Source organism: Corvus brachyrhynchos, unplaced genomic scaffold (assembly GCF_000691975.1).
Source record: "Corvus brachyrhynchos isolate BGI_N302 unplaced genomic scaffold, ASM69197v1 scaffold89, whole genome shotgun sequence".
Classification (NCBI taxonomy): Eukaryota; Metazoa; Chordata; class Aves; order Passeriformes; family Corvidae; genus Corvus; species Corvus brachyrhynchos.
The window spans coordinates 446,115-457,776 of record NW_008246063.1 but is presented as its reverse complement, the minus strand read 5'-3'; the positions used below and the strand labels follow the sequence as shown (position 1 = coordinate 457,776).

At 48.5% G+C, this 11,662-nt stretch overlaps 1 protein-coding gene across 1 annotated transcript in view; it reads right to left on the bottom strand.

The window, feature by feature from the left end:
• The window catches only part of TOP1MT (topoisomerase (DNA) I, mitochondrial), a 17,391-nt gene extending 8,804 nt beyond the window's left edge, over positions 1-8,587 (bottom strand). Inside the window, exons 1-5 of the mRNA XM_017746656.1 lie at positions 8,547-8,587; positions 8,227-8,320; positions 8,037-8,110; positions 2,260-2,601; positions 367-482 (exon numbers count right to left, since the gene is read on the bottom strand). Coding sequence (XP_017602145.1) covers positions 367-482; positions 2,260-2,601; positions 8,037-8,110; positions 8,227-8,320; positions 8,547-8,587 — 667 coding nt within the window. The remainder of the gene's footprint in view (positions 1-366; positions 483-2,259; positions 2,602-8,036; positions 8,111-8,226; positions 8,321-8,546) is intronic.
• Between the last annotated feature and the right edge of the window lie 3,075 nt (positions 8,588-11,662).

Here is an 11,662-nt window from a genome sequence, read left to right as displayed (position 1 = left end):
AAGGCCTGGATCTGTCCTGCCAGTGACACCATGAGCTGCTCTAAGGTGATGCGAAGTGAGCCTAGGGACATCAGGAGCTTGGAGCAGCCCAGCCAAATCCTTGGATGTGTCAGTCACTGAGGCCATGGATCAGTAAAATCCCATTTTTTCCAGCTCATGGGAAAACACGGATGAGCTGACAAAGCTCAAACCCAAAAATGCAGCTTAATGAGAAAAAACAGCCATTAGGATTAGCTCCCCAAAAACCCCGTAACTCCAACCATGTGTAAGATCCTCCAGCTCGACCCCATGGCTTTTCCAATGGGATATTCCTCTTCCCTAAGGAGAGGGCACCACCCCAAGCGCCAGGTCCCCCCACGGATGTACCATCGTAATAAAACTGCACATCCTCAGGCAAGGGCTCATAGGGGGGCACAAAGTAGGGCCCTCGGTGCTCCAGCTGCATCCATTTGACTCCATCTTCCTTCTTCTCCTCTTCCCACCTGGAACAGACACACAGGAATCCATGAGAATATCCCAAATCTGGGATCCGGCGCCTCCTCCCAAGGTCACACCGGGAAAATGCTTGGAGCAGTGACAGCTGGCACAAACTCCAGGTGAAATCCCGTTTTCTCCGCTGCTGCCTCAGTTTCCCTGCTCTCTGAAAGAGACTGGAATAGAATCCAGGGAATTGAGGAAGGGAATGTTTGGTGTGGTGACACGGAAGGACTCAGGGGGAGAGCGAAGGGAACCTAAAAGCCACCTCATTTCAACCCCTTTCCACAGGCGGGGCCACCTTCCACTAATCCAGGTTGCTCCAAACCCCATCCAATGCAAGGAATACTTCCAGGGATGGGGCAGCCACGATTCTCCGGGAAATCTGTGCCTCATGAATATTCATAACTTGGTTTCAATGCAAATAAGATCTTAAGGCATCTCCCTCCTGCCAGAGCAAACGGGATTTTAAAGTCACTGCAAGTTTTAACTGGGAAGATTTAAGAAGCAGCAACAAAAATTCCAACAAAATTAAATTTTAAAAAAAAAAAAAAATTGTTGAAAGATCCATCTGGAAAATCAGGAGCAGAACTTCAAAAGAGGGGAAAAAACACAGAAACTCTTAAACCCAGCACCACCAGGGGGGGAAAAAAAAAAAAAAGCCAAGGATTTCTGGGAAAACACAGCAAGATTCCACACGGAGAAAGCAAAATTCCCATTTCTTGTGTGATTGTTTTTCCCTCCCCTTGGGAAATGGAGTGGAATAAACCCCTGGCATCCAAAGGTGCATTTTGCCGTAAAAACAGAGGAAATGAAATATTCAAGGAAAATCAACAAGCTCCAGGAATTTGGGCTGAAAGCATCGGAGAAAGGCAGCGTCAGGATCACAAAACTTTGGGATCCCAAATTCCGGCAGAGCATCCCCCACACTCACCTTCCACAGCCTCCCGAGCCCACGGAGGCCGGGGGGGGGCGGACCCATGGGAATTTCCTCATGGGAAATGCAGTCCTGGATGGGATTTTTGGGATGAAATTCCTACGTACCGGCCTCCCTCCTCTGTGCCGGGATCCGGGCATTCCAAACAAGGCATTGTTAGGAAAAAAAATATAAAATCCCACATTTCACGTCAGCCTGGATCCTCCAAGAGCCGCCTCAAAGCTCCAGGTATCCATGGATATCCCTGTCTGGGATAACATCTCCTCCCAGATCAGGGTTTGCCACAGGCTCCCAAAAAAGCATCCCAAAATTCCTCCTGCTCTAACCCAGATCTTGGGGAACTCTTGGAGAGAGTGACACCAAGTGGTTAAAGCCGCACTTCCAAAAATAATCCAGCGTCCGGCAGCCACATTCCTCATCCTTTCCTATAAAACACCTGCCTGGATCATCCCAAAACTGCTGGAGAAGGAAGTGGGGAAGGAATTCAGTCCCTCGATAGAGGTGCTGCTGTCTTGCCAGATGTTTTATTATTAATATTAAAACATAATAATTATCTCCTTCCAATAATTATGAGCTTCTCCCTTCCTGGGATGGGCACCAGGAAAATCATTGGAGGAGAAATAAATATTATAAATAGTTACAAAAATTAAAATAATTATGATACAAATCCTGCTGTGCATTCAGGATCTTCCGTTATCTGTCACCCATTTCCAAGAGTGACAAGTTCAAGGCTGAAGGAAATACAGGAAAAGAGCCAAAAAATAGGAATTTTCACCGTTTTGTCCCACAAAATAAAATTTAAATCCCAATCCCTGGGTTAGAGCTGCCAAAGGCACGCTGGAATTTACCATTTCCATTTGGTTTCTGCCTCTTTTTCTTCCTCCTTCTGTTTTTTAGTCTTTTTATTGTTCTTTTCTTCCCCTTTCTTTTCTTCTCCTCCTTCCTTAGATTTCCTTTTCCCAGTTTTCCCCGGGGTTTCCTCCTCTGCACTCTTCTCCTCCTTTGTTTCCCCCTCTGGCTTTTTCTTCTTGTTTTTCCTCTTTTTCTCTTCTTTCCCTGGAAAATCTCCCTTCCCTTCATCCTCCTCCTTCACCTCCTGCCCTATCCCTGCACTCAGAATCTCTCCCAATCCCAATCCTTCCTCCCCTTTCTCGTCCACTTTCTCCTCCTTTATTCCTTTTCCATCTCCACTTCCCTTTCCCACCCTCTCCTCCAGTTCACCTCCCACTCCTTCCTCTCCCTCCTCATGCTTCTCCATCTCTTCCAGCAATTTTTCCTTCTTTGTTTTCCTCTTCCCCACCTTTTCCACCCCCTTCACTTTCCCCTTCTTGTGCTTCCTTGCTTTCCCCTTCTCCCGTTTGTTATTCCCATCATCCCATCCCTGGCTGCTGTTGCTCCTCCGTCTTTTGGCTCTTCCCTGTCCCCCTTCCCAGTTCCTGCCCTCATCCTCCTCCTCCTCAATGCCATCCATCAAATCCTCGAATTTCTCCTTCTTCCCTCTTTTTCCCTTCAATCCCTTCTCCCGCTTATTTTCCTCCACTTTCTTCCCTCTTTTTCCCTTCAATCCCTTCTCCCGCTTATTTTCCTCCTGTTTCTTCCCTCTTCTTCTCTTCAATCCCTTTTCCTCCTTATTTTCCTCCTGTTTCTCCCCTCTTCTCCTCTTCAATCCCTTTTCCTCCTTATTTTCCTCCTGTTTCTTCCCTCTTTTTCTCTTCAATCCCCTTTCCTGCTTATTTTCCTCTTGTTTCTTCCCTCTTTTTCTTTTCAGGGCTTGGGAATCCTCTTCCTGCTGTGGGATAAGGGGATCCAGCTCCTTCTCTTCACTTTCCCTCATGGCTGAAAGCCCCAAATCCATCTCCAAAGGACCTCCAGAGGGGGATGCAACCCCAACCCCACCAGCAACACCTTCACTTGGAACCTGTGGGAAGCAGGAACAAGGGAAGAGATGTTGGGAAAGGAGAGAGGTTATCCCAAATCCCAAATGAACGGAGGAGATGCAGGATTAAGTCCAGGGGGTGACAACCCCCCCGGTTTTCCTACCCCAATTCCATTCTGGGTCCCCAAGGGCTGCTCTCCCACGGCAGGTCCTGTTCTCTGGGATTCATCCGGGGATCTACAACGACATCACAGCCAATTCTCACCACCAGCATTCCCTTCTTACATCCCAATTTAGGAAATTGCTCATTTCCCTCCAACCACGGCAGCACCACAGATGGAGATATCCCAAGGCAGCAGGAAATGGCCCCAAGATGAATTTTATGGGATGAGGAAGCTCAAAGGAGCAGGACCACGAGGTCTCCAGACCCACTGGGGGAGGTCCCAAGGAAATATTCCCAGAAAAACCTCAGGGGAAAAGTTTGGACAGTTTGGCAGCACCAACAGCACAAAGGACGGGATCAGGTCGATCATGGACACACGGGAAAAGGAGACAGATGGGACACAACTCCTGGGACTGTGGGGATGATTCCAACAGGGAATGGGAAGGACAGGGAAGCAGCCTCATCAATACAACAGGACAAGGAGTGTCCAGATCCATGATCTCCACCATCTGTATGGGTGAGGAATCCAGGAATGTTTCCCCGCTCAGCAGAGAGCTCAGGTGGATTTTTGGGAATTCTGTGGGTTTTGCAACCATTATAAAGCACCAGCCTGCCCCTATCATTTCTCCCAAGGCTTCTCCAAGCCACGCAGGGAGTTGGGAGTCTTCAAGTTGTTCATATTCCAGAAAAATCAAGGAAAATAAGAATGAGGGAACAGCGACACAGCCTAAACCAAGCTTATGCCTCTTAGACTGAGCCTACAACTCCATAGGGTGGATTTAGGTGGGATATTAGGAAAAAATTCCCCACTGAAAGGGTGGTCAAGCACCGGAAGAGGCTGGAATCACCATCCCTGGAAGTGTTCCAAAACCTTGGAGCTGTGATGCTTTGGGACACAGTTTAGTGGTGACCTGGGATGTTTTTTTCCAACCTTAAAGATTCCATGAGTTCAACGTTGAGGTGATGGTGTCCCTTTCCCGTAGGGAAACCTGGGGCTTTGCCTTCTCTGGTCATTGTCACCTTCCAACCAAATCCTCTGGTCCATCCTAGGTAAGCCTGGAGCTGAGCTCAAGCCATGGATCAGATCCATTCCCTGCTTTTCCCAGCTCCTGGATCCCCCCAGCTGGAACTCTTTGGAAGCACAGCGAGCTGTCCCAAAAAAAGAGTTGGAAATCCAGTTTCCTCCTCCCAAGCAGGATAATGATGGCTCTTCCTGGACTTCCAAAGAGAGAAGAGCCACAATTCCTGGTTTTAGCCAAAATATCCCAAAATTTTTGCAACAGAAAGTGGGAATTTTGGCCCCTTTAAATTAATTTAGGCTGATAATGAATTATCCGGCTGTGGGACATCAAAGTAACTGAGGAAAGCCTTTGAGCTGGCTTGGGATGGAAACAAGCTCCCCAAAAAAAAAAAAAACAGGAGCCGGATGCTTTTTCCACACTGGAACACACGTTACACAATTCCCACTAAACTCCTTAGGGAAAATCATCTAGCAAAACACGCTCAGCCCCTCCAATCCCACTGGCAGGGAGCAGATCCATGACTCAGAAAGCAAAATCCCGGCAACCTTTTGGGATCGGCTCTTTCCTCCCCAGGTTTTATTAGAATTTTTAAGAGGCAGAGAGAATTTAAGCAGCTTTAGGAATTCTGCTTCCTATCTCTGCCAGCATCTAAAGAGAAAGAACGGCCTTTTCCCAGGATTTGGGAGGGCAGTTGTTCCCACCAGGACTTTCCCAAATTTATGTAGGAATGTGCACCTGAGCGATCACACCCTGCTGGCTGGGGAGGGTGGATGGGGCTGGAACTTCCCTCTCCACCCTCAAGTCCCAGGACTGAGCCTCAAATTCCACTTGGGATGTTTTTGGGAAGCTTTAAAGTCATGGAAAACACCAGGATGTGGAGAAGCTGCTCCGTGAAGGCACCAGCGTTCCAGGAGGGAAAACCAGGATTGTGCAGCTCCACAGGAGAAGAAAAAGGACAAAATTCCAGTTCCCTGGGATAAAAATTATCCAAAAAAAATATTATTTATCCAAAAATTATCCAAAAAACCCAACGCACCTGGAAGAGTCTTCCAGCCCCACTGGTGGCCCTTGGGGGAGGTTTGCTTGGGTTTCCTCCTGGAAAATATCAAGGATTTGGGAAAGATTCCCTGGCACAGGTACCCCAAACCCACACTTCTCCCTTCCTCAGACACCTTGGCTGGAACCCAGGAGCCCAAAATCCCAGGTTTTTCCAAGTTTTGAGGTTTTACAGGGTTAGGAAATCCCTATTTTCCTTCCAACAGCACAATAAAGGAATTTCATGGATAAATATAGGAAAACTCCCAGCCCTCATCAACCACCTGCTCATTGGAAGCAGTGCTGGGAGAGCAATCCAGGGAACAGAAGGGATAGGAGGGCTCCAAAACAAAGATGGATCAAATTCCAGGTGCTTGGAAGATGAAATCACCCTTGCAGCAGATGGCAAAAGGGGCAAAGCCACGGGGTGGGAAATACAATGGGGACGAGCAGAAAGCAAGGAAAAGGAAAAAGTATGGAAAATGGGGAGAGGATCTAAAAGGAATTGAGTTCAGAGAGGGCACAATTACAGTCCTGAAATCTGACTCTTGGAAGCCACCAGAAACCCTGAAGAAAAGGAAAAATCAAAATATTGGAAAAACGGGGACCTAGAAGAAAATGAGCTCAGAGGGGACACAGAGCCCTAAAATCTGACCTGTGGAAGTCACTAAAAATCCTTGAGAAAGGAAAAAAAAATATCAAAACATAGGGAAAATGGGGATGGAACCTCAAAGAAAATGAGCTCAGAGGGGACACAAACACAGCCCTAAAACAGGACCTCTGGAGGCCACCAGAAATCCTGGAGAAAGGAAAAGCCATCAAAATATAGGGAAAATGGGGACCCTGAAGAAAACAAGCTCAGACGGGACACAGAACCCTAAATTCTGTCCCTTGGAAGCCACCAGAAATTCCATCCCACTGTTTTTACACTTGTTTTCCAAGCTGGAACCATCTTCTCCTGCTCCTGACCACACAAGGCATCCCAAAACCCATCCCAGCCTCACCCAGGGCTTGCCAAGCACCGAGGTTCTCACTCTAAATCCCAACTTCCCCAAGTTTCTCTTCCCAAGGCTTTCAAGGGAAGCCAAAACCACACAGGGATTGTTCCTGAAAGCTGCTGGGTGAACTCATTAAGGGGAAAATAAAACCCCGAGTTAATTACAGGCTGGTTATGTCCATATAAACTTTCATTCCCTGGGAATACGCCTGCTCTTGGATTCACAATCCTTCAGAAACCCCGTTGGGAAATTCAGGAAGAGCCATGACCTTCCACAAAGTCATTCCTGCCTGCAAAGGCCTGATGGTTGTACTGGGAATACTGGGAGCACCAGGACCACAGGCACCCCTGAGGGGTTTCAAGGCTGCTCCTTGAATTTGATCCATCCAGGACAGTCTGGCAACATTTGGGATCCTGTTTGGGAAAGGGATGGAAAAACGGAAAAAGGAAAAGCATCTCTGCTGGATTTACGCACCAAGAGGACAAATTAATGTGAAAAAAGCAAAATGCAGCAGAAATTTTCTGGGATTTGTGCTCTCCAGCACCAGCCAAGAACCATGGAATGATTTGGGTTGAAAAGGACCTTAAGGATCCGTTCCACCCCCACTTTCCACTAGGCCGTGTTGCTCCAAGCCCCATCTCACCTGGCCTTGGACAATTCCAGGAAATGAGGCATGAACAAGGAAAGGAATGAAGACCAAATTCCTGAGGAAGGGATTCCCAATCCCAACTTCCTGCTTAGAAAGCGAGAGTCACCCATGTCCCGGTGCTCCCCACTGGTGCCAGTTTGGGCCAACCCCAAAATGTCATGGATTCAACCCAAAAACCAGGAAATTTATTGCTTAATTTAATTACAGATGCTCAAAAACTCCTTTTAGGGCCTTGCACCAAGCCCCAGGAGCCCACCCTCCCAGCTTCCTTGGGAACAAACCATGGGAATTCTCCCAAATCCTTTAGCACAGTGATCACCACGTACCAACCCGGATGCAGCTCCCTCCTTGGCTTGGATCCCATTCCAGAGGCCAGAGCCAAGGCCTTTCCCACCTGCAGCCTCCTGCTTCAGGGAGCTTCTTGGCCAGAAAGGGAACAGAGAAGAGACAGACATTTTTTAGGATCATGGAATGGTTTGGGTTGGAAGGGATCCTGTTGTTCCAAGCTGCTTCCATGGGCAGGGACACTTCCCACCATCCCAGGGTTTTCCAAGCTCCATCCAACCCGGCCTTGGACACTTCCAGGGGTAGGGCAGCCACAACTTGCCTGGAAAACCTCTGTCAGTGCCTCACCACCCTCCCAGGGAAGAATTCCTTCCCAAAATCCAATCTAAACCCTCCATCCTTCAGCTTAAGGTGATTTCCCCCTTTCCCCATCACTCCAAGCCCTTCATTTTTCCTTATTAAAAACTCCTTTTGATAATCAAAGCACCACAAGGAAAGCAGAGCTGGACGTGCCATTCCCACACGCAGTTCTGGGATAACCCAGATGGAAGAGCCCAGCCCTACAGATCCCATCTCCATCCCGACCCAAGGATTTACCTGCTGATGATGTTCTCCTGCAGTGGCTTTTCCTTGACTTTTGATGGTTTCTTCTTCCCTTTTCCCATGGAAGGCTTTGCACCAGGATAAGGGAGAAGGAAGCTCATGCCACGGGTTTGATTCCCACAAAATTTTGGGGGTAATTACAAGGATCACCCCAAAGCATGGGAGGGGGGGGGGGGGGTGGTACCTTCACTGTGCATTCCAGCTCCTTCTTTTTCTTCTTCCTCACTGGGAGCGTCTTTGGCTTATCCTGCCCCTTTTCCAACTCATTCTTTCGCTTCCTGAGACAGGGAAAAATTGATCCCACTGAAACCAACCCCTCAGTGGTGACAATGAACCACAGCAAGATGCCATAATTCCTAATCCTTACGCCCAACAGCACCAAAAATGGCTTCCCAAAAGGAACTTTGGAGGAATTTCTCTGCTTGAGCGCCAAAATTCCCAGGAAAACCAGTGGGATAAAGCTGGAGCCTCCCAAAATCTCCTGCCGTGCTCCACAGTACCCACCTGCTGCTGCTCTTCACCCCACTGGCTTTTGAGGCCCCCATGGCTCCGTCATCCACAATTTCTTGGGAACGTTAAGGCAGAGAATCCAAGGGTAGTCACTGGAACAAAACAGAAACAACACAGGGTTGGTTTTGCTCTCCAAGGAAACCAAACATCCCAATCCCAAAGTTTGGATTCCACAGGGTCAAGCTCAGCTTTAATGAGGACCCAAGTTGAGGGGAAAAAAAAAAAAAAAAAGGAAAATCCTTGAGCTCAGTCCCTGAACTGCTGTTGGAGGTGGTAAAATAAAAGAAAATAAAAGGAAAGAAGAAGAAATTCCCAAAAAATATTCATGAGTTTACAGCTTCCACCACCACAATTAGTAATAATTAAGCACAGCAGAGAAATGGGGTAAACTGAGATATTGAGTCCCCACCACCACCTCTCCCCTCTCCTATTCCCATGGCTGGAGCAGCCAGACTCTCCCAAATCCCTGTTTTCCCTAAAAATTCAAGAGTATTCAAGAAATACAGATCATATTCCTGGTCCTTATCCATAAAAAAACCCTCCACACTGAGGAAAATAAACCAGGATTTCTCAAGGAGAGAAGTGAAAACCAGTATGAAACATCCTGAAAACTTTTCTAGGAGTAGAAAACACGTGGAAAAATTCCATATTTCACCAGGCTTTGCTGTGCCAGGAGCACTTGGAGCTGCAGCAGGGATGAAGCTCAGTCGGCACAGGAGAACATTCCCAATCCCAGCCAGCCTGGAGAAGACCTCACTCCCCACCCAGCTGCTTCCCTAAGGGAAATCCCCCCTGTCCCGGGAAACTCCTTTAAAGTCTCCCTCAGCCTGATTGGAGGCTCCCACCCCAAGATGCATCCTGGGAAATGAAGTTTTAACCCAAAAGCAGAATTTTGGGAATGCCCCTCAACAGCAACTCCTCAGCAAGGAGACCTGGGAAGCAGGGAAATACTTTGGACCACTCAGGTGGAGAACAGGGTCAAAACCACGGATTTTAAAATCGCTTGGATGAACCTGCTTCGCAGGAGATGCTTCCTCTTTAATTGCATCATTAAATTAATTCCCAAATCCATCTTTTCTCAGCTGCTTCTCATCCATCAGAGCTCCATAGTTGGATTTGGAGGAGTCTGGGAGCAAAGCCCAGATCCCACTGGATCCTACTGCCCATACCCCTCATCGTGAAACCCATCCTACTCCTCTCCAGCCTTTTTCACGGGATGAGCCCATCGCTTCCACCTGCCCCTGAAGTCATCAGGGACCTCATCCCAGCTGAGACCCATCCATCCCAAAGCAGGTGCAAGGAGCACACCTGGGAAGGGGATGGGGAACAGGGACAATGGGCAAAAGCTTTCCCCAAACTGGGAGAGAAAAGAAGGATCCAGGGAGACCTCAGAGCCCCTCCCAGTGCCTAAAGGGGCTCCAGGAAATCTGGAGAAGGACTTTGGATAAGGGATGGAGGGACAGGACACAGGGCATGGCTTCAAACTGGAATAGGGTGAGATGAGATGGGACATTGGGAAGAAATTCTTCCCTGTGAGGGTGGTGAGGGGCTGGAATAGAAATCCCAGAGAATCCATGGCTGCCCCATCCCTGGAAATGTCCAACGCCCCGGATCGACCTGGTCCTGTGGAAGGTCTCCCTGCTTCCGTTACTGAATGACCTTTCAAGCCCATTTCAACCCAAACCACCCCGAAATTCCAGGAAAACACTGGGATTTGGGTCAGTACCAGGCATTGCTCCATGTGGAATCCTCAGCCGGGATGAGTAGCGGGGCCCTGTGCTCCCCTGGGAAGGTCCCGCCTGGTTCTCTGCCGGGAGCGGAAACCCCTGGAGGAAGGGCTGGCTCTGGGAAAGCCTCTTTGATCCCAATTGCACCATCCCAGGAAAAACACATCCAAGCCACCTTTCTGGCTGGATGAGTAGAAGTTGTCCAGGGATGGGAGCCAGCCCCAGGGAAGGGAGCAGGGAAGGACAACTTCAAGCCAGGGCTTGTTTGCCCTTGGCTCCTTCCAAGGACAGCCCGGGTTTGAATTCCTCCCATTTTCCCTGGATTCCGTAAGATTTATTCAGCTTGGTGGAGGTTTCTCCTAAGTTTTGTGTGTCCATGGTTAGAAAAGATGGGTTTTGCAGGGATGTGAGTTGGGAAAAACCTGTCCTAGCCTGGAGCAGCTCCAGTTTGCTCCTCACTCCCACCCAAACACAACCTGGGATAAATCCCTTAAAAATTAAGAGGAGTTTTGTGTATTTTTATGGATTTTCCCTTCACAGATGCTCTTTGCAATGGGGGAATGGGATGGCTCGATCCAGAGCTTCACTTGGGAAAAGTGGAGAACAGAGGGGGTTTGGCTCATCCTTCGGGAAAACCAGGCTGGAATGGGATCCCTGCACTGTTGTGGGGATGCATCAGTGACAATATTCCAGATTAATTCCACTTTTAGTTCCACAGTAATTCCACTTTTCTAGTATAGCAGCTCCTTTTGGATGGGAAAATCCAGGAGGGAGAGAAGCCCTTCCCTGGGATCACACAATCCTTGAAGCCCTGATGGGAAAAAAGGACCGGGAAAGGTGGAACTGGTTTAATAAATGCAGTTATAAAATAAATCCACACCCTATAAAATATTTACTGTATCCTGGGCTAACAGTTTCCACTCAATAAACAGCTGGATCTGCACAGAATTCCCTGTGTCCCTTCGATAGGAATGGGATTTATCATGCTTTAATTTCACTGTGGCCCAGGGAAAGACTAAGGGACCTTCTTGCGGTCGGTGACAAAGGTTCAGAGCAGGAATATGGGGCAGGATTTGCCCGGAAAAAGGAATAAAGTGGATTCGAGTTTATTTCTTCATTAATTTTTTTTATTATATTTGATATTAAATTATGGTTTCTACAGGAGCAGCATCCAGCGGTTGCAACAGGGCAAGGGAACAGCAGCCCAGATGTTGAAGAGAGGAGGGGGGAAGGCGGGGGAAGGTGGGTGCGGGGATTGTAGGAGCAGAATGAGGGAGGGACCGCCCAGATGTGGCCAGGGGAGTGAGGGAGAACACCTGGTTACCAGCTGAGTTGCCCAGATGTGGCTGGGGGCGGGGGGGGGGGGGGGGGGGGGACGTCTGG